Source organism: Pongo pygmaeus, chromosome 15 (genome assembly GCF_028885625.2).
Source record: "Pongo pygmaeus isolate AG05252 chromosome 15, NHGRI_mPonPyg2-v2.0_pri, whole genome shotgun sequence".
NCBI classification, from domain to species: domain Eukaryota; kingdom Metazoa; phylum Chordata; class Mammalia; order Primates; family Hominidae; genus Pongo; species Pongo pygmaeus.
Window position 1 is genome coordinate 77,665,936 of NC_072388.2, and position 23,570 is coordinate 77,689,505.

At 40.9% G+C, this 23,570-nt stretch overlaps 1 protein-coding gene across 16 annotated transcripts in view; it reads left to right on the top strand.

Moving 5' to 3' along the window:
* NRXN3 (neurexin 3) overlaps positions 1–23,570 on the top strand; it is a 1,699,552-nt gene that overhangs the window by 549,922 nt on the left and 1,126,060 nt on the right. For all 16 annotated transcript variants that reach the window (XR_008493626.2, XR_008493627.2, XR_008493628.2 and 13 more), the window contains 2 exons: positions 510–948; positions 5,952–6,335. Coding sequence is in view for 13 of the 16 variants with exons in the window: in XM_054448164.2 (XP_054304139.2) it covers positions 510–948; positions 5,952–6,335 (823 nt within the window). In the remaining 3 variants the exon portion in view is untranslated. The remainder of the gene's footprint in view (positions 1–509; positions 949–5,951; positions 6,336–23,570) is intronic.

Genomic DNA, 23,570 nt, shown 5'->3' on the forward strand with positions numbered 1-23,570 from the left:
CTCTGTCCTGTTCCTTGACAATTTCACTTAACAATGTGACCTGGAGAGCTTCCACATCAAAACCAAAAGCAATACCTTGTTTGCAAGGCCTGCCTAATATTCCATTATAATGCTGTGCCATCTGCTATTGATGGTCATTTAGGTTGTTTCTGGTGTTTTACTAAGGGTGCTTCAGTAAATCACTTTGTATGAAGTATGTGAATCCATGCAACTCGATCTCTCTTGATTTTTATATGCAAGCTTATGTTGTATAACTTTCTGACAACACAGAAATTGGCCAGGAGACAAAAGAAATTCTGTAGAAATATAGAGACTTTTTTGGAGCTTGTGTGCACATCAGATGTTTCTTCAGATACTTTTTTGATTCCTGTGTCTCATTGTTTCTCATGTTGTTTTGGATTATGTCCTGAAGCCTCTTCTTGGGTCATTTTTCCAGGTGCCCAGTGAGTGATGGATGGATACTGTTTGCAAGATTGATTCACATGGCACTTTTGTTTGGCTTTTGACAGGTTGTTTACAAGAATAATGACATCCGTCTGGAGCTGTCTCGCCTGGCCCGGATTGGGGACACCAAGATGAAAATCTATGGCGAAGTTGTATTTAAGTGTGAGAATGTGGCCACACTGGACCCCATCAACTTTGAGACCCCAGAGGCTTACATCAGCTTGCCCAAGTGGAACACTAAACGTATGGGCTCCATCTCCTTTGACTTCCGCACCACAGAGCCCAATGGCCTGATCCTCTTCACTCATGGAAAGCCCCAAGAGAGGAAGGATGCTCGGAGCCAAAAGAACACAAAAGTAGACTTCTTTGCTGTGGAACTCCTCGATGGCAACCTGTACTTGCTGCTTGACATGGGCTCTGGCACTATCAAAGTGAAAGCCACTCAGAAGAAAGCCAATGATGGGGAATGGTACCATGTGGACATTCAGCGAGATGGCAGATCAGGTAGGAAGAAGCAGGATGTGTGACTGAGACGACGAAAGCTGTAGCTTCTCAGTTTGTTTTTTGGCTTTCTGTTTCTTAATTTTCACCCTTGCATGCTTGTTGATTCTTTTGCTACTCTCTTTAGTGGCTGTTGTAAAATTATGTTTCTGAAAAGATACCTGTCTCATAGATGTCTCACGTTCTCCACTTATCTCTCTTGTCACTCACTGCACAATTGTCTTGGTGATAGCTCTACTATCCTGGAGCTAAGGACGGTTTTACAAGTAGCATTTCCACTGCTACCGGAGCAACTCTTATGTTACTGGTGTGATCTGCCCCCACTGCCCCATTCTTTGCTTCTCTTTTTCCTCATCACCATGAAAACCGATTGTGACCTCACAGATGCTGCATTATGTGATTATTTTGTAGGATAAACTTCACTGTGCAAGAGTTTATGCAACAATACACCCTTCAATAATTGGCAAGAGTCATGTTGCATGGAGAAATTATGACAAGAAAGGAAAAGGCAAATTGATTTTTCCTGAAGATACATTCAATTTAAAGCCTTCCTTTGGTGTAAAAGCCTATATTTCAGTCTTTGTTCAGACCCCACTAACTCTCTCTTCCTCTTCATAACCTTTTACATTTTGTTTAAATGGCTTTGTTTCTGCAGCTGCACATCAAACAAGCTTGCCCCAGGCAGTACATAGCTACTATGGAATAGTAACAAAGTGGGGGTGGGGGTGGGGCAAAATAGTCAGGGGTTTTTGAATGCCTGGACAGTCTGCTTAGTTTTCTATGGACCATGTGGCAATGAAGGTCACATTCTGTGCTATCAGAAAGGGCATTTTCCCAAGAGCAGTAATTAGAGCATTTGCATTTCAGACTCATTTCCCGATTCTCCATTTAGGTAGGATGTACTCAAGAAGGGTCTTGGCTTCATGTGTCATATTTATAGAGATTCACTCTCCTGATGAACATTAAAAAGCCTTTATTTGGATATTTTCTTTCTAGGTACATTTGGCCAGTAAGAGAGAGCAATAAGTTCCCCAAAAGGCTGAAACTGGGAGTGACTGAGCTTTGGTGGGTTGGCTTTTCTGCATAATTCCAAAGCTAGCAGAGATAGCAGCATTGCCCTTAGGGAGAGCTGGATGGGTTCTTTGCAGAGAGCAGACGGGTGGCAGATTGCAGCCCTGGCTATTTTATTGCCCAGTAGGAATCTTTATTGGTTGTCTGAAATCTGATCAGAACCAAGAGCCTTCAAATTAAATGTGCTCATTAAGCAAGAATGAATAGTGTGTACCTTTTTACACAGAAAAACACCCAAAAAATTATTTCTTTGGAGGCTAAATCCTGCCACATCCCCCATCTTTCTTCTTCTTTTCTTTCTCCTTCTCTATTTTCCAGTAAAATGACAGCAAGAGCAGAGTCAGAAAGCTGTTTCAGAATTATAAAGAAAACACTGCTGTTGGTTTTTAAGAGCATGTGTTTGGGATCTCTGAGGTTAGGTCACGGTGGACGGGTTTTGTGTCTGACTAACCTAGACCTTGGCACAGCATAAAAGTTACCTATCCATGTCACAGGCAGGCTAAAACACACAAAATTGCCATTTGTTCATTTCTGTCTGTTCCTAATACAAATTTTTTTTTCAAGTAGGGGAACAATTTTTGTTGTTTGAACCACCAGTGGACCCAACTTCAACAAATATGTTTGAATTTCAGAAGTCTTAAATTTCATACCTGGGAGCTAAAGCACTGGCTAATTCTTTTTTTTTTTTTTTTTTTGAGACAGAGTTTCTCTCTTGCTGCCCTGGCTGGAGTGCAATGGCGCAGTCTCGGCTCACTGCAAATTCTACCTTCCAGGTTCAAGTGATTCTCCTGCCTTAACCTCCCAAGTAGCTGGAATTACAGGCACCCTCCAACAAGCCCTGCTAATTTTTGTCTATTTAGTAGAGACAGGGTTTCACCATGTTGGCCAGGCCAATCTCGAACTCCTGACTTCAGATGATCAACCCATGTTGGCCTCGCGAAGTGCTGGGATTACAGGCATGAGCCACTGTGCCCGGCCTGGCCAGTTTTTTGAACTACTGATGAATTTGATCAAAGCCTATTAAAAACTTACTGAGTAAACAAACAATTGTCCCATGAAAGCAGTATAATCTAAAATTTTAATACAATCTGTTAAACTTTCATTTTTTCATGAGAATGTTTTCTGGTACCTTGTTTTAGATTATAAATCTATACTAAAGGATAGTTATAAAAACAAGTGTATCTAAATGTGGTGCCTCCTTCCCTGATAATCTTGAAGAATAATATGACTAACAGTGATCTAGAAAAACTTTTATGATCACTCCTCACTTGGGCAAGTGAGTCTTAGAATTTGTTAAGTGCATTCAAAACTGTTACGGTCACACATTCAGAGAACAGATTTTTCTCAGGTTGTATTTAAGGCTCTAAAATTTAAATTGATTCTAGTATTGTCCTTACTTAGCAATAGATGTCCCCCCATTTTAGTTGGTGATCAGATTAGCCCTGTGGACCTGTGAGGGGTAAAGAAAGAAAACTATGCAACAGAGAAAATAGTAAGAGATACAGGCCTCAACTTCCTCCTTTGTAAGATAGAGAAAATAATAACTCCTACCTCCCAATATTGTTTTGAGGATCAAGTCCAAAAATGCACATAAAATAGTTAAAATGGTAGCCAGGACATTATTGTTGTTATATATGTGTTTGAAAGATTAAAAAACAAAAGGCAAAGCATATTTCTCTAGGAGAAAACTTCTAGGAGGGAGTAGTGAAGTAGATTGTTGAATTCCCCTTAATATCCTTTCTATGCTTCTACTCGTGTTGACTTTACATTTTATTTATTGTTTTTAACTTTAATTAATTAATTAAATTTCTTGAGAGCTAGTCTCGCTCTGCCACCCAGCTTGGAGTGCAGTGGCACGATCTCAGCTCTCTGCAATCCCCACCTCCCAGGTCCAAGGAATTCTCCTGCCTCAACCTCTCGAGTAGCTGGGATTACAGGTGCCTGCCACCACACCTGGCTAATTTTTGTATTTTTAGTAGAGATGGGGTTTCACCATGTTGGCCAGGTTGGTCTTGAACTCTTGACCTTAAGTGATCTGCCCGCCTCAGCCTCCCAAAGTGCTGGGATTACAGGTGTGGGCCACCACACCCAGCCCATAATTTAAAATGTATGTTTCATTCTTGATCTCATCTGATCTTCACAGCCCTTCAGGTTATACACCCTTCATAACTGAAGAAACTGAGAATCAGACAGAGGTGAAGGCTGACTAATGGATGGCATGACCCATTTATCTTGATACCAATAAAGCACGTGAAGAATAATAAATACCTATTTTAAAATTTCTGACAGGAAGTTTAGATATCACCTAGTCCATTTCCTTAATTTTCTAGTTCGGGAAATTGAGCCATAAAGTGGTTCAGGGACTGGCCTAGGGTCATAAAGACATTTAGGACTAGAATCCCTGTTCTCAAGGTCCCAGGTTAGCTTGTGGGGTTTCATCTTCTACAGTCTCATTTGATGCTGTCCAAACTCCAACCCCTTCCTGGGTCTGCTTAGCTCTCTGACTTGATCTCCTGCCCACCCCCTCTTGCCTTCTCTATTCTAGCCACACTCCTTCCTACCTTGGGTGCCATCCCCTCTGCCTGGCATGCTCTCTCTCCTGGACTTTGCATGGCTGGATCCTTCCTGCCTAGAGAGACCGTCAGTGACTCTACATTTTAAAGTAGAACACATGAGTAGCTAGCACACCACCCATTTTACTCTCTTCATAGCACCTGCCCTTAGCTAATTTATTTCATTTATTGGGTTACTTATTGTATTAGTCCATTCTCATGCTGCTAATAAAGACATACCCAAGACTGGATAATTTATAAAGGAAAGATGTTTAATTGACTCACTGTTCAGCATGGCTGAACAGGACACTTACAATCATGGTGGAAGGAGAAGCAAACATGTCCTTCTTCACATGACAGCAGGAGAGAGAGAAGTGCAGTGCCAGCCAGAGAAATGCCAGATACTTATAAAACCATCAGATCTTGTGAGAACTCACTCACTTTCATGAGAACAGCATGGAGGTAACTGTCCCCATGATTCAATTCGCTTCCCACCAGGTCTGTCCCACAACATGCAGGGATTATGGGAACTGCAATTCAAGATGAGATTTGGGTGGGAACACAGCCAAACCATATCATTTATTTTCTGTCCCTCTGTTCTGGAACATCTGCTCAATGAGAGGAGAGACATGCCTATCAAGTTCATCTCAGTGCCTAGAACTATACCAGAGACAGAATAGGTCTTCCATACACATTTATTAAATGATTAAATAAGGAATAATGTTTCAGTTAAAATGTATCACAGGGAATGCTCAAAATATTCACTGGCAGGGCTGGTAGTGAATGCTCAATCTAGAGAGTACCAGTGCATGAAGAGAGAGACAGAAGAGGAAGTTCCATCTTTTGGGGGTTGGTGAGCCCTTGAAGAAAACTCAGGCAAACATACAGAGGCCTCATTCTGTCTCAGTCACTCTTAAAAGCACTTTGCATATATTCGCTTATTTAATCACACCAACCTATGAGGTGCGGACAGTTATTTTCCCATTTTACAAATGAGGAAACTGAGGCACAGGAAGGTGAAGTCACTTCTTCACGGTTATATAGCTCATACATATTAGAGCTGGAATTCAAATACAGGCAGGAACTGTGCTGCTTTCAACCTGTATGGTCTCAGCCAAGAGGGTTAAGTAGAGAAAAGGTACACTAGATGTTAGGTCACTGAGATTTTCCTGGGTCTTCCTAAGGGCCAGGTTGACTTAGCTGGCAGAGATTGGAACCAAGCAGCCTACATTGTCTTTTCCATTGTCTTGTAACAGCTAATTCTTTTGCTTACATTGTTGTCTCCTGGCCAGCCAATGGCTGGTCTCAGCACTCACCTGTTAGGCTTCTTTCGTTTGGTTAAGCAACTGGCAGACTCACCTGAGATCTGTCTTCCCACCCCAGGTACTATATCAGTGAACAGCAGGCGCACGCCATTCACCGCCAGTGGGGAGAGCGAGATCCTGGACCTGGAAGGAGACATGTACCTGGGAGGGCTGCCGGAGAACCGTGCTGGCCTTATTCTCCCCACCGAGCTGTGGACTGCCATGCTCAACTATGGCTACGTGGGCTGCATCCGCGACCTGTTCATTGATGGGCGCAGCAAGAACATTCGACAGCTGGCAGAGATGCAGAACGCTGCGGGTGTCAAGTCCTCCTGTTCACGGATGAGCGCCAAGCAGTGTGACAGCTACCCCTGCAAGAACAATGCTGTGTGCAAGGACGGCTGGAACCGCTTCATCTGCGACTGCACCGGCACCGGATACTGGGGAAGAACCTGCGAAAGGGGTGAGTCGGCCTAGAGGATGGCAAGTGAGGGCCTGAGTGGGGCTGATGTGTTACAGTTGGACATGCCCCAACTGTAACTGGACAGCCCAAGCCTTTGCACCTACCTGCACTTTCTTTCTTCCGAGAGTTTTTGGGTTTACTGGTTTCCAGATTGCACCCTTTCTAATTCTGAATGCTTGGGTTTGTTTGGCTAAGACTGAGTTGCAGAAAGGGAAGCTTTATAATAAATATTACTGTGATTATGATACTTTTTGATTAAATATTTTCTATTTAGAGAGGGTAAATAATTCTCTTTTGGGACTCCAGGGGGCCTAGCCAACTGGCTGTTTTATTCATTCATTTGACTTGTGCTTCTTTAGTGCATTCTACAAGCTAACTCCTGGGTTAAGCTTCAGAAATACAATGTTGAACAAGACAGATTCATTGCTGTTTTTATGGAGCTTGCTGCCTAGTGGAATATTTAGCCATTAAATAACTGATTACAAACATGGTGAGTTTTATAAGAGGCAGAGTGATGTATTAGTTAAGAACATAAACTCTGGGGCCAGACTGGGTGAGAAATCTGGCCCTCATGCAGTGATGGGAATTTCATCATGGTAGTCAATATCTTTGAAACATGACTTCCTCATTTGTAAAATAGAAATGATCAGGTACATACCTCACAAGATACTGATGATGATTAAATGAGTTAATAGGTTCCTGAGCATTTAATGTTAGTGATTATTATAATCATAGTTATTCTCATCAACACCATTAAAGAGAAAGTATAGAGAAGCTTGGGAGGCCCTTGCAAGGAGACCCAACATACTATACAGGTTCACTGTATAGTGAGCAACCCTGACAGTTGAGGACCTGAACAAAGTCCAGAATGGACTGGATGCTTTCTTCCTTTCTGAAAAATGTCCAGAATGGAATTGGGAAACTGTTGGGGTGGGGAGGAGGGGCATGAGAGGGGACCAAAGAGATGAGGGCTGACCCTGTAGACTAGGCCAGAATGCTGGGAGGATTCCCTTTTCATTCACCACTTCAGTATCTGACATTTGCACCCGATTTACAGTTTAAGTAAAGGGCATAGATAAAGGCAAGAAAAGAGACAACATCAACACAAGGAGATTCCAGTCAAGCTGTTTGCAGATTGCAGCTTGGTCTATTTTTGTTATATGCCATGCACACAGAATCAAGCTGACTATCCACAGGCTGTCAGCTTCTATATTCTATGAAAGGATAATCTGCATCAGGACCAAGTTTTTGCTAAGGGTATAGCTCTAGGGCTTTGAGAATGCTGTACCTGTATAGTTCTTGCCCTCAAGAAGTTCATCATTTATTTAGCTGAGGAGCTGAGACATCTATATAATAAGCTGTAATAAGATGATGTAAGACAATAGCATGTTAGTGGACAGAAAGGGACATGGAGATTCTGAGACAGAAGAACGTTTTGAGGAGAGACCTGCAGGGTCTCATCTCTACAGACCAGTGGCCCGTGGCCAGTGGCCAGAAATTGTCCAAGTATCAGAAGATAGGTGATATGGATGGATCCTGGGCCAGGTCTGGAACAAGGGCTGAATGACCAGTTTTCAAGGCATGTTTTTTGTAAGGCCACCTGTGGGGCCAACTGTGTTACTAGCTAAGGTATATTTCAAGAGAACTACAAACCCTTCTTACAGTCAGATCAGAAATAGAATACAGGACATGAGGACAAAGGAGGAAGAGAGAGCTTTCTTGGAGCATATGGAATTAAAATTAAAATTCACTGAATTTTCAAGTCAGCAACCACCAGAACAGGAGCTATGATGAGGAAATACCCATCTGAGACAGAAATAGGCCACAGGGGGCTGGTCAGTCTGTCAGGTGCCTGGGCTCTTTCCAAATATCTTTGTAGGGTAACCTACCCTGGTGCTGGTTGGGGAAGATAGAAAGGTCATTTTTGTCTCTGAGATGCATGAGACAGTTTTGGTGTTTGCCAAAGTGTTGCAGATCTTCTGTTATCTACGAAGACAGTGTAAAGGTCATCTCAGACATCTCACTTCTTCTTGGGTCTCTTCTTAACTCAAGGGCCTTGTGATTGTCAGAGGCAGGGCACAGTGACTGTAGCCAGCTGTACAAGGTGTCTCTGAGCTCACCCATTTCAAGGGTGAATCAATGGGAGTTGGTCCAAAACTTGCCAAGAACAGTGAAAGTCACTGCACCTTTTACATTGTCACTTCTGACTAGTCATTAAGAGGCAGCTGATTGGGGATATATGAGGGACAATTATTCTTGGTGCAGTGCAGCCGAGAGTCATCCATTCTGGCCAAATGAGAAGAAGCTTAGCAAATACAAGATATTTGATCTATACATCGCTCAAATCCCAGACGGTTCAACTGATTGTTTTGTTCCCCTACTAATTGTTTTTTGCCCCTGGATTGTTCCTGACACCATGTTCAGAATGAATCAGTGGAGTGTAAAAATTATAGGACTCTTCTCTGCTAGCAAAGAAAGGTTGAGATTCCCAGTGACATTGTTTTTCTTTATTGAAACTGATTCCTTAGTGGAGACTCTTTTGAGTATCTTTTGTTCATTTTTCCTGCAGGAAATTGACATATATTGAAGCCCTAGTGTGTTCCAGGCACTATGTTTGAGGTTGGAAATGCAACAAACAAACAATTCAAAACACAAACACCAACTTGACACAGCCTTTACTTGTGAACAAGGGGTGTATAGTCCTCCCAGAGAAGCAAAGGGAAATGTGAGAAATGTTTAACATGTGGTTGATGTTATGGCAGATGTCTATAGGGAAACAGTAGGACAAACAGGCAAGAATGGCCACTTCTATATGGAAGGAGTGGTGGCCCAGAGAAGGGGATCCAAGGTTTCTTGGATTTTAAGTTTCCTATTTCTAACTTTAGGCATCCACTCGAGGCACTTCTGAAGAAGAGTGAAGAAAATGTGTTGAGTATTCTGTCTATACAGGAATGGAATACTTTTTGAATTAAGGAGCCCTGCCCCATTCACCATAACAACATCAACACAGTCACTCAGTTTGCCATTCTCTCTCTAATTTTTATTATGTAGAAGCATTCTAGAATGAATTCTAAGTCTAGAATGGATCATTTGTACTAAATGTGTTAAGCCTAAGACAATTCTTAAGGCTGTGTGTCCCAGTAGCTCAAATTGTGTTCTCTACTGGAACTTCCTTGGGGGTGAGTCCCTTGGTATCACCGGGCCCACACATGAATGGGAGTGTTAGAAAGAAGCACTTGTGTATATACACTGAAGAAAGCATAGATGGAATGCTGAAAACTGGAGTTTTCATGGCCCAGGTCAGACACTAGACACTACATCAAAATAGACCAATGACCCAAGCAAAGTCAGCAACAGATAAGTCTAAGAGACAATTCCTGGATCAAAGTCATCAGCCAAGTATAGGAGAGTCAGAGAATAAGGCCTGGAAGTAGAAAGTGTTTGTGTATATGATACTAAGATTAATTTGCATGTGTATCATGGACACAGGAAGGGGAACATCACACTCTGGGGACTGTTGTGGGGTGGGGGGAGGGGGGAGGGATAGCATTAGGAGATATACCTAATGCTAAATTGTGAGTTAATGGGTGCAGCACACCAGCATGGCACATGTATACATATGTAACTAACCTGCACATTGTGCACATGTACCCTAAAACTTAAAGTATAATAATAATAAAAAAAATCAAAATGATTTGCATGTGTATGTTTCTCTTCTAATAAAATTGGGTAACTCCTGCTTCTACCCTCATAAGAGTGCTTCTTCTGCCTGCGAAGATGAGCTACTCTAAATCTTGATGTCTAAAAATTGGCTCGATTGATATTGTATTTAGGTTTTTTTCAGCATAATCTGTTGCTATTCTAAGATGTAGCTGTCTCTACCCATCCCAACTGTTTAGCTCTAGTTATTTTGGTTGGCTGTTCATAGTGATGTGAGAGACGTCTCCATGACCTGAAAAGCAAAGGCCTGTTTTAACTACTTAATTCTAATCAGATAGGTTGAAATTCTTTAGTATCCTAGAAGACCACCTACCATCCAGTGAAGTCCTGTTGGACAGAGGAAACAGTCTAGCTGGTCTTTAGCCTGCTCTGGAGTTAGTCCTACTTAAGTAGCTATGATCACTTGACCTGGGACAACATCTTCTCTTTGCTGGTATAGCCAAACTGTCTAGTTCAATTGGTGAGCATCAAGTTCCAGTAAGGCAAAGCCAAGGGTTTGATTTATTTGTAGATCATGGAGCTTAAATTTTAGACCATTGCTGAATCTATGCTCTTCCCTGAATGGCTTTTTCTAAACATATCCTGGCATTCATTTGGCAAGAAAGTAAATAAAGCTCAGCACAAGTTCATCCCAATGTCAAGAAAAATAACCTACAGTACAACATTTATCTGACATATGCACCAGCTGAACACGAAGAATACAAGTATTTTTACTTCTCTCTGGTGACTCTTGTTCCAGTGGGAAAGGCATGCAGGCAGCAGCTGCTGCTCCTCTCCATTCAGGGCCTCCCTTTTTAGGCAACCTCCTATGTGATCCTGGGTAGCAGCAGCAGCAGCAGCAGCAGCAAATGATTCTGCCTGGAAAGGGTGAGACACCAATCTTTGATGAGGCTGGATTGTGTCATTGAAATGCTACATATATGCCACATGGAAATCGTGTCATAAGAAAACAGTAGGGTTGGCAGAGGCCAGGCGTGGTGGCTCATGCCTGTAATCCCAGCACTTTGGGAGTCCAAGGTGGGTGGGTCACCTGAGGTCAGGAGTTCAAGACTGGCCTGTCCAACATGGCAAAACCCCGTCTCTACTGAAAATACAAAAATTAGCTGGGCTTGGTGGTGCATGCCTGTAATCCCAGCTACTCAGGAGGCTGAGGCATGAGAATCACTTGAACCTGGGAGGTGGAGGTTGCAGTGAGCCAAGATCACACAGTTGCACTCCAGCCTGGGCGACAGAGTGACTCTGTCTCAAGAAAAAGAAAAAGAAAAGAAAATAGTGAAAATAGTAGGGTTGGCAGATACCATTAGTGTTACCTGTACCACATTCCTGTTTTGGTAAATGAGGAATTGGAAGCCCTGAGAAGTTAAGTCAACATCAGTTTAACTTGAAATTGCTATAGAATGGTTAGAATTTATGATTCCTTATTCCTAATGCATCAGGCTTTCCATTACATTGAGCAGCCTTTCCTTCATATATACTGTTATATACATATACTAGATGGTTATTAAATATTGGAGGGCTCCAGGGTTTGTGTTTTAGGTCTCTTCTTGGCCTGCATGGTTCCCTTGGTGCTCTTATTCTTTGCCACGTTATTAAAGGTCATCTATATGTTAGTGACTTCCAAATTGAGGTCTCTTGCCTAGAACTGTCCCTGAAATCCCAGATTCTTATATCCCTAGTTGTCTACTTGACATCTCCATTTGGATATCTGATAGATTAACTTAAGCTACTTAATTAATAGCTACTTAATACATAGCTACTTAATTCTAATCAGATAGGTTGAAATTCTTGAATATACTGGAAGACCACCTGCCATCCTGTGAAGTCCTGTTGGACTTAATCGTATCATTGAACAGCTTAATCATATCATTGAAAAGCAGAAATCTTGAGGTCTTCCTTCCTGCCCCAGACTTCTTTTACTTTCAGTTTTTCCGCATCTTGATAAATGGCATCCCCACTGTCCTTGGGCATTTTCTTTTATTTTTGTCCTGTGATATTCAATCTATCTCAGCAAGTCTCATCCATTTCTCTTACAAACCCATCCTGCATCTGTCCACTCTCTCTTCCATCACTATCATTTTAGATCAAACCATACTTATCACTTCTTTGGACAACTATATAGCATGTAGTACATGATTATGAAAAATCCAAATTCATTTTGTGTCTTCTTTAGAATATTAAAGTTAAATTATTAAAATTTCTATATTCTCAACACAGTCTACCTTAAATAGCTTTAGTTTCAGTGGCTTTTGGTCCAGAAAACTGTAGGAAATGAAGCTATGATGCTTCTTTGGAATTAACTTCAACATTAACATGGAGATTCCATAAACAGGTATTTAGCTCTTTTCTGTGTCAGGCTTTGTGAGCTAATGAGGATATACATTTATATTAATAGAAGACATACTTTCTGTCCTCCATGAGCTCACAGCACAGCAGAGGGAATAGAGACATAATCTGCAAACTCTAATGCAATCTACCAGTGTCAACGATTCAGGAAATAATCACAGGAAAGAAAAAGATAACAATCAGAAAGCAAGATATGACGCACATTTTATACCATTTTATAATTAGTTCTGGATTCACTGAGGTCTTGCTCAGGCTATCTCACTGGTGTGGGAATAACAGAAACCTGGGCTTCCAAGGTCAAATATAATAATGGTGGTTGCTTTTACTGGTCTCAGTGCTATTGAGGAGGGGAATCTGCATTATGGCTGTGCCCTCATCCCTCATAGATTTCCAGATCCTTTATTTAAATGTCTGACCTGGAGATGGATCCTCTGACCTTTCTTTTCTGCAAGAATAAAATGAGGCAGTTGGGTTTCATGCTCTCTCAGGCCCTTTTCAACTCTAAAACTCTGATTCTCAAATGTCATCAGCTTGGCAATGTTTTCCCTTATCCCGAGGAGAGAGAGAAAGGTGAATGAAGGGCAGGAATGTGAGTCCTTTTTCCTTGCAATCCGCAGAACTGTCTGGATTAGGACTCAGTTTAGTTATATCAGCACTGCAATGAAATTTTCATCTCCCTGATTCATTCATCTAAGAAAATGAATACCTTGGTGTACTGAGTACACTTCAGGCCCATCAGACCTGAGTTTTAATTGATGGATTAACGAATAGAACCTTAGATTTCTAAAGAGCATGAAAAGGCTGTTTCCTCTTTGGTCCATTGTTTACTCTTTTTGATAGATAATGACATGTATCTGAGAAAGGGGCTTCCCAAGAAATGTGCAATTCATTTACATAAATCAAACTGTCTCCTTTTTTTTTTTTTTTTTTTTTTTTGCTTTTCTGTTGTTGCTTAAGTCATACAAATGTATCCCTGGTGACAGCCACAAGCAGAGCACAGATTCAGCCTCTTTTTTTTTTTTTTTTTGACTTCCGGTTCTGCAAGTTTCCCTTTCCACAAGCACAGGATTTTATGATTCCAGGAAGTTTTTCCATAGTACATAAACCCTAGCTGAGAGTTATTCCACCAGGTGAGAGTCTGAGCTACCTCTGATCACAGCTGGTGCTGTTACTCTAAAAAAGAGTATCAGGGTTGTAGATTCCAGTTATTCTAGAGTCTTGAAGGTTTCCAGGTCTAAGAAGGACAGGCTGGGGACTTTGGAGATCTTTTAAGAATCGACACCTACACCTGCATTCAACCCGAGAATGTGAGGGTCAGCACTTGGGTGCAGTGCTTGACAGCTGCTTATGAACCAACGGCACACCTGCTGCTGGCTGCAGTGCTGTCAAATGCAGGGACTCAGTGGCCATTTACATTGCCACTCTGTATCTTTATTACTGCATGTGCTCAAAGCAGCTTAACTGCCAGCAGACATCTGCCCATAATAGTGCAATAAATTGAAATGCTGCTAAATTATAAGAAACAAGTGCTTTGAAACACAACACAAGGGGATTGTTGCAGGCTTTTCTAGCATCTCTGGCTTCATATTTCTTTTCACAGAGAGATGAATCCTTCTTCACTACAGTTTGGATTAAGAGGAAAGGAAAGTTAAAAAACCTACTATTTATTGAAAAAAATGATGTGCCTTCTCTATGTTTGGTTCTTAATATATACTGAGTCATTTAACCCTCACATCCACTCTGCAGACTGCATATTATTATCCTCACTTTCTACGTGAAGAAATTAAGGGCCACCCAATTCATTCTGAATACCTACAGAGTGCTACGTGCCAGGGACTGTGTTGAGCACTTGGGATACAAAGGCATTGATTGTGGTTCTTATAAATGTGCTATTATATTCTGGTATCCGAGCAATTGGGACATCAGTGTGGGGAGAAATATCATGGAAGGCATTACAGACTGGTGCCACTAGAGCTGAGGCTTGGTGGAGAATCAAAGATCTCCCAGGCAGACCAGGCAGGGGAAAAACAATTCCAGGCAGAAGGAACACATGTATAAAGGTGACTTCAATAAACAGTAAGTTTTCCATGTGGGTGGCATGTAGGGCTTAAAGAGTGAGGAGGAGGGATTTGAGGGGAAGTTTTCAAAGATGCAGCTGTAGGGGTGACAGGGCCAGCCATGAAACACTTTGCTTTCTCAACAAGTTTAGGCATTATCTTATAGGAGGCATACCACGTTTAACAATGGGATAACCAGGTCAGATCACTGTGGCAGAAGATAAATTGAATACAGAAGACAGGAGACCAACAGGTCAGCATATAGTAGTCCAGTTTGCATTGGTATTAATTCAGGAATGAGAGATAAGAGCCCTCCCTGAAGAAACGAGAGTGGAGGTCGAGTTTTCAAACATATCTGATAAATAAAAAAGGGGCAATGTCAATAGGACTTAGTTAGTAATCAATTACACACAGCTGAAGAATAGCTGAAATTGAATTAGAGCAAGGGTTTGGCCATGGAAGCCTTTTGCTTCTTCCTTTCTTCTGAGCCATCTTGAATCAGTGGGAGATTCTTAGGAGGAGTGGGGAGGACTGTGGTGACCATTAAGCAGATGTAGCTGAGAGTCAAACCTACACCTGCTTTGGTCCCACTCGGAACATATGTATTTACCTTCTCTCTGTGCCTCTGTTTCAATATTTACCACGACAATATTGGCAGTGGGTGTTTAACTGGCTTATTGTGAGGCTCCATTGTAGAATCAAAGTGTATAATGTGCTCACATAGATAATAAAGTTAATATTCCCCTTTCAGAATCTGGAGTTTAGCAATGCAAGAATTGAAAAAATGATCTGGCTGGTGTTTTTACTCCATTTTTTTTTTCTTGTGTGGTGGAAATGACCCAGGTCTTATTTCTGTGTTTAAGGCATATGATACAGGTTAGAGTTTAAAGTTGAGAAGGTTGGGCCATAAGAGAACGTATCAAAGCATGCTTTTCTTCATACTTTAAATGGCGTATTTGGAATTAAAATGTGACTCTTTTGTAATCCCAGGTTTTAAAGAATTGCGTTAAAATGATCTGTTATGACTGTAGTGATCTCAACCAAGCTTTGGCATATATTTGGTAGAAACAATGAGTTGTAGTTTGTCTCTCTTTGTCTTGTAAAACTGGCCATATTTGAAATTAAGCTAAAAGATTTTTTTCCTTGGAGATAGAAAAATCAAATTTTGAACTTCTCCCTATTCTGGTCTCTCATTTGGGATTTATAGTGATGACACCCGATACTGAGTATTATGTATGTGTCTGTGCATAAAGCACATGTGTATAGTTTTCCTCTAGCTTCTGAGAAGTTTTCTATTTTATCATGGGTTCTGTTTTAATCCCACCAAGGATTGTTAAGAGGAAAAAGCAGCAAACATGTAGTAACCGTGAATAGAAGTCCCAAACTTAAAACCTAAAACTTGACTGACCCAACGAAAACCAGGCAGAGTATAAAGAGTTGTATAATTACTTATCTTGCCAGTAGAATAGATGCTCAGATACTATCTAGCAAAACCACCCACCCCCAATTTTAGATGAAGAAACTGAGGCCTCCAGGTAGGAAATGAGTGGTCAATAGAATAGAATAGAATGTTCTTAGTCCCTCATTTTGGTTCCTATTTATTGGATTTTTCAAAGAAATATACATGCATCTGTGCATATTTGTGAAGATATACTTTTATGTCTCATGATCTTCTAGGCAGTAGTCATGCGTTATAGCAAAGCCATTTGGTAAATCTCCAGTAATTTGTTCTAATTGATAAATTTTATTTGAAATGTTGGCAACTGATTTAGAGGGAGGAAATGTGGAGGGAAGAGATGTATATATTTCTCTTCTCTTTCTGTTTCATCACTCATCCCATCTTACCCCAACAAATAATCCAGCCCAACAGAGAGGATATTGGAGTGACAAGTACATCTGGAACTTGAGGCTGGACCCTTCAATATGAGTGGCTCTTGGAAGACCCCCTTCTGTGGGCTACTGGACAGCTATTTTTCTGCCATGTAGATGCAGTCTTTCTTGGAGAAGATCATTTCATGCTTCTTAGCATGTTTAACCTTTATAGCAAGACACTCTTATCAAAATGACAAACCCCGACAGAGCCTTCTAAGAGGCCAGTAAATCAGAAGCCTCATGAAATCTGTGGGATTAGCATGTTCCCCCTCTTTGTTTCTGCAGGGTAAGAAAGCCCTGTGCATTTCAGATTTCAATCTTCTCTGCAGGCCCCTTGTCTGAAACCTCCTGCTGTGGCTCACTGGTATTTAAATATTGTTTTCATTCGGTCGCCTGGGGCCACATACTGACACCAGCTAAGGCTGGCACATTGTTTATCTCCATCAGCAATGTTGTAAAGAAAAGAAAACTGCTCTGATGTTTGTTTAGTTGAATTCTCCCCATCCTGGAAAGCATCCTCTCTGGGTCTGAAGATAGCAGCTGATTCCTAATGTCATCATTCCTGTAGTAGCTCACTGTTGCTCAGCAGGATCTCATCTCCAGCCAGTTAGTTGTCTCTGATCTCCTTGTCCCATGGCTCTGTCTGTAATGAAACTTTCACAAGCAACCCAGCATCTTCAGCCACTACAAGGTGGAGCCTCCTTCTGTGGAAATCCACAAAGTCAAGGCTATATTGAGAGTAGAGGTAGAAGGAGAAAAAAATGATGAATAACAGTTCTGTTATCTGTATAGATTATAAAATATTTATTAGGGGTTGTGGGGGGTGACTCTTTTATCAGAGTTTACACATCCACATTTTCAAGTTGGAAAGAACCTCTGAGGTTTTTGAGTCTAACTCAATATCTGATACATATATACCCCTGGACAAAATTCCTAAATTGCTGTGTAGACTCTATAGAAATATGTACTCTTATCTACATATGATGTACTAAATGCTTAGCAGTGGTTAGCTTATTTAATCTTTGTAATAACTACATAAGATATGTGCTATTTTCATTCTTAATTTATATCTGAGGAATTGGGGTTAAGGATAGGTTAAGTAACTTGCTCAAGGTCACCCAAGAATATATTGAGGTGATCTCTGGATCTTCCACTCCTGAGTCCTCTCTTCTGTGATCGATATACTTTACTACTCTCAGTAACAAGGATGCTCACCTCTTCATGAAGCAGCCATTCCATTTTTGGATATTACTAAGTAGTCTAAAAATCTTCCTTTCACTACAACTGAAGTCTCTTTTTTGAAATACTCTTTTTATTTTATTTTTTTCCTTTTTTTATTGTACTTTTAAGTTCTGGGATACATGTGCAGAACGTGCAGTTTTGTTACATAGGTATACACGTGCCATGGTGGTTTGCTGCACCCATCAACCCATCACTTACATTAGGTATTTCTCCTAATGCTGTCCCTCCCCTAGCCCCCCACCCCCTGACAGGCCCCAGTGTGTGATGTTCCCCTCCCTGTGTCCATGTGTTCTCATTTTTCAACTCCCACTTATGAGTGAGAACATGTGGTATTTGGTTTTCTGTTCTTGTAAACACTCTTTTTTATTGTGATAAAATACACATAACATAACATTTACCATTTTAGTTTTTTTTTTTTTTTCTTTTTTGAGACAAGGCCTGGCTCTTTTGCCCAAGCTGAAGTGCAGTGATGCAATCTCAGCTCACTACAACCCCTGCTCCCTGGGCTCAAGCCATCCTCCCAACCTCAGCCTCCTAAGTAGCTGGGACCACAGGCATGTACCATCACACCCAGCTAATTTTTGTATTTTTTGTAGACATGGATTTTCACCATGTTGCCCAGGCTGGTCTCGAACTTCTGAGCTCAAACAATCTGCCCACCTCGGCCTCCCAAAGTGCTGGGATTACAGGCGTGAGCCATTGCACCTGGCCTCATTTTAGCCATTTTTATGTGTATAATACGGTGGCATAAAGCACATTCACATCGCTGTGCAACCATAGCCGTCATCCATCTTCAGAATCTTTCTTTTGGCCTTGGTTCAGACTTTGGGAGCTATACAGGATTTATTCACTAAAAAAAAAAAAAAAAAAAAAAAAAATTCCTTCACTAGGTGCTTATCATGCCGTGGATCCTAGGGATGTCCAGAACAGATCAAGCTAAAACCCTTCTCTACAATAGACCTTCAGTTATTCAAAGACAACTATCATGTTTTTCACTGAAATGTTGTCAGTCATTCTCAGGATAAACATCACTAGTTTCATTAACCAGTTCTCACTTATTGTGGTTTTAAGTTCCTTGCTAAGTTAATCCAGCAGTCATTGAGAGAAGTGGGGGAAGGTGGGAGAGGGTTCTGTGTTCACTGAAAGGAAGGATGACTTCCAGTACTTCACAGGGGTCTTTGTGAAGCAGGCCATGCCCTTCCAAGGAGAAAGCATGTATTGTTAATGCAGTAACTCACATGAATATCAGATGTAGTGACACATATGGACTATAGGTTTGTGTAGTTGGCAGGATTCACTGGTACATTTATGGTGATGGTGGGGTGAGTGCTTTTGTTAGTTTCTTATCCTGTAAAAATGCTTTGGGCCGCACGCGGTGGCTCACGCCTGTAATCCCAGCACTTTGGGAAGCCAAGGCAGGTGGATCACCTGAGGTCGGGAGTTCAAAATCAGCCTGACCAACATGGGAAAACCCCATCTCTACTGAAAATTAGCCAGGCATGGTGGTGCTTGCCTGTAATCTCAACTACTTGGGAGGCTGAAATAGGAGAATCACCTAAACCCAGGAGGCAGAGGTTGTGGTGAGCTGAGATCACGCCATTGTACTGCAGCCTGGGCAACAAGAGCGAAAACTCCATCTCAAAAAAAAAAAAATGCTCTGGGCCTACTTCAGGTAACATCACATTTACCACCTTGTCTTATTCCTCAAAATAGTCCTAGATTGAGTGTGTTAAGTCACATATCTCAAAAGCAAAGCTAAATTTATTTTTGACCGTAGGAACATCTTAGGGTACCACTAGACAAGGAAATCATGATTTTGAAAAGTGTCAGCTGACACAGAATCATTGAATGCTACAGCTGGGCAGGGCCTTAAAAAATCAACTATTCCAGTGCTTATAATTTACAAAGAAATAACTGAGATTCAAAGTAGTTATATAACTTGCCCAAAGTCACAGAGGTAGTAAGTAGCCATGCTGGGACTTATCACTCAGTATTTTGAATCCCTGATGAGATCTGTCTATCCTAAAGCAATTTCAGAGGTGCTCTTGCTTTGTACCTTTGGGCTGGTCCTTTGTAGCTGAGAGTAAGATGCTCCTGCTGTGTGGGTCAGAAGATTTCTTCACAAGCTCAGTGGGTCCCTGTGATTTTTTTTAACATGTAATCATCCCTTTATTTATTACAAATAAGCTTGGCAATTAATTTAGTTAGCAACTTATGGTCTGGAAAATCTCATTATCCAAACCTTACATTATCAACACATCGTTTTAAAAAGAGATGCTTAAAGAAGTGGTCTAAATATGCAGATTCCTGATCATCTTGAAGAAGGGAACTACTAAAACGCAACCTGGGAGGGAGTAGACAATTGTAGTGAGGCCATGAAAGCCACTGACATTCACACATAAGGGAGTATAAAAAGGGAATTCACATTTATTGAGTACCTGCATGTGCCAGGTATAATTTGGTCCTTAAGTAAGACGAACCAGGTCTGGAGTCAGACAGAACTGGATTTGTGGGGGCAGGGGGGAGGTGCGCGGTGGCTCATGCCTGTAATCCCAGCGCTTTGGGAGATAGAGGTGGGCAGATCATGAGGTCATGAGTTCGAGACCAGCCTGGCCAACATAGTGAAACCCCCGTCTCTACTAAAAATACCAAAAAAATTAGCCAGGCGTGGTGGCAGGTGCCTGTAATCCCAGCTACTCAGGAGGCTGAGGCAGGAGAATCACATGAACCCGGGAGGCGGAGGTTGTGGTGAGCTGAGACCGTGCCACTCCAGCCTGGGCAACAGAGCGAGACTCCATCTCAAAATCAAACAAAAAAACAACAACAAAAAAAACTGGATTTGAATTCCAATTCCATTGCTCACTATTATGTGATCTTGGATGTGTTTTTAACCCCTTTTTAGCCTCAGTTTTCTGCTCCATCAAAAAGCCATTTTGGGGTTGTTATGAGGCTTCAAGAACATAATTGTGTAAAAATATTGGCACAATGCCTATAATTTGGTAAGTGTTCAGTACATGGAGGAGTATTATTATTCTTCTCTCATTTAATTTTTACAGCAGATCTTATAAAGTTTGTGGTATCATTCAGATTTTTAGATACTTAAACCAAGGATCAGAAAGCTAAAATAAATTTCCATAGTCGCAATGTTAGCAAATACTAAAGGTAGGAATTTTTCACCTGGTCTATCAGATTTTCTATTATTCTTTGCCATTCATTAAAACAGGAGGCCTTAGAGGTGGGATTAGGTACTGTGGGAGGGAGAGAGAGCTGTAAGAAATGAGATGGCTTTTTTTGTTCCTCTTCCAACCTTGTCAGTTCTCTGTTTTAGGACTTTCCAAGGGGCAAACATGAGAAATACATTGGGATGGAAGCTGTCCATTTGGAGTAAATTCAGGATTGAGAAAAGCAGTCAGGATCTTCCACATCTTTTCATTCACACTGTTTGTTCCTAGGTGGTGGAGAAGAACTGTAAAGTTTCATGGGGCTGGTCCAGAAGAGCATGAAATGAGTACAGCTCAAAACTTTTACCTCATCACAATTTATCCAGGGCTGCAAAATACCCTAACTCATACCTGCATATTTACCCACGTGTACAAACACACACACATGCACACCACACACATGCACATGAATGCACAAACACAAATAAACCTGGACCTCTCTAATTTTTGCTTTGCTCGTCTCTCCTTCTCTAGACGGGGAGCCATCGACTATGTATCCCCAGTGCCAAGGAAAAAGAGCTCCATCTGTGTTTATGGAGGAACAAATAAAAGAATGAATGCAAAGCAAAGTGAATGGGACTATTTCTAAAGTTAGCTATACTTTAGTTAGAATTCTGGTTTATTATCTGACAAATGTGAAGAAACTTAGTACCTGCTAGACATCTAAACTGCCCACCCTCACCCCCAATAACAAGTTAGGATTTTCACAGTTGGAGATGTGCCTAGAGAAAAATAATGAGAAGCTCCCCTAGGCTGGGGCCTCGCCTCTTGGGCCTGTAGCAACTATTCCTGTAACTCAATATTAGCTATAGAGTGGCAAGATTCAGTGTTGCTTAAAGTGGACAGGTGGGCAGGCACGGAATGAATGAATCTGGAATAGAGCGAGAAGCAGGCTTATGCATCTGAGGCAGGCATTTCTACCATCTAAAACAATGGGGTGACTTTGCAGCTCTCCTTGGTGAAGAGAGTACTTCGTGGATGATACCCTTTTGTTCCCACTCACTCCCTTTTTATTCACCCCTCCCCTGTCCTGCTTACCTTTTCTTTTTTCCTGTTTCCTCTTCTTTTTCCCCTCTATTCTTCATTATTTTTTCCCTGATAAACCCCACGCAATCCTTTCTTCATTTCTATTTATCTTTTAAGCTTGTTTCAGCAATAATGTCTATTGCTTAAAGGGCTTTTCCCTCCCAGAGGGATGAGATTGACCCTTATTTATTCAGAATGACTTGACTCAGGGCTTTTATAAAATGTGGGCTGCACAAAACTGCAAGGTGGCTGGTGCCTACCAGCTACCTAGATAAGTGGCATCTGGTTGAAGAGGAGGACCGGCCCCTAAGGCCTCTTTGAGCACATTGTCTAACCTGGAAGTCATCTCCTTTTGAACTACAATAAATGAGAAAGGGTCTTAGCAAGACAAAACAATGACTATAAAACCAGGTGGCTAAAATATGGCTGAGGAATGCAGAAGAGTGCACTGGTATATCAATCTCTAATTGGGGAAATGATTTGGCTGCAGCACAAAGGAGCCCCTCTCTGTCTAACATTGGGTTTGCCCCTCGAGCTTTCTGCAAATGGAGACTGATGGTGGTGGCGTGATGGTCAAGGAATGTGTCCTCAGATGAGGCTGAGCAGAATTATTACTTTGTAAATTTGCTTTTTCCCCTTTATTCCTCCCTCCCTTCAGATATCTCATTTTCTCACCTTTCTTTCACCTTCCTTCTTTTCTTGCCCGTGATCCTTTCAAAACACTTTAGTTTTTTTCTTATGTGGAGAACATGGTTGACCCATTCAATTTCTTTTCACTACAGAGTAGCATTCCTGGGAGCTTTGATGGGACAATTGATATAATGAATCTTGACTTTGGTAGGACTGTTATTCTGTCTTCATAAAATTCTACTCAATAAACCAGTCTCTAGATTATAGCTCTGTTAGCAGTGTTTATCACTGTTGAAAAGAAGCCTCATAAAAATTGTCATCTGTGGGTTATATCTAACATTATAGATTATGAATCTCCATTTTAAAAAATAAACATTGATTTTTATAATTCTAAAATCAATATATATTTACTGTAGAAAATTTGGCACATGGAAGTTTATTAATTCAACTTTTTCTTTGGCCAACATTAACTGAGTACCTGAATACGAAAACCTGTGGTGGTTCTACAAAACCCATTTCATGGTAGACAGAAATAAATATAATTGAGCATAATTGTACCAAGCAGAAATGGTTATTATTAACATATTGGTATGCTTTATTCTATCATTTTGGGAATGTGTATATATATATGTGTATGTGTGTGTGTCTCTGTGTGTGTGTATGTATGTGTATATATTCTATTCTTGAATATATACTATTTGTGAATATATATATTCTATTCTATATATATATTATTTGGGAGATATATATGTATATATATAACATGTTAATGTAATTTTATAAGTAATTATTCTAATTTTTCCAGTTTCTGTTTTTTTAAAAAAATTATCTCATAGTTGCCTAATTATACCATAATTTCAATTCAGTGTTATATGATCTTTGTCTCAAATCATAAAATCTCAAAAAACGTGATTTTTAATGACTTCAAAGTAGCTATATTTGCCAGCTGTTGCCTCAGTAATGCTGTGAACAAGCCACCTCACAACTTTGTGGCTTATAAGAAGCAGTATTTAAATTCTATACTTATAGATTTGTGGATAGGTTGAGGTGGCTCTGTTCCAAGCTGTGGAGGGCTGGAAATAGCTGCAAGTTTCAAGTTAGATTCATTAACTCCCTCATTACCA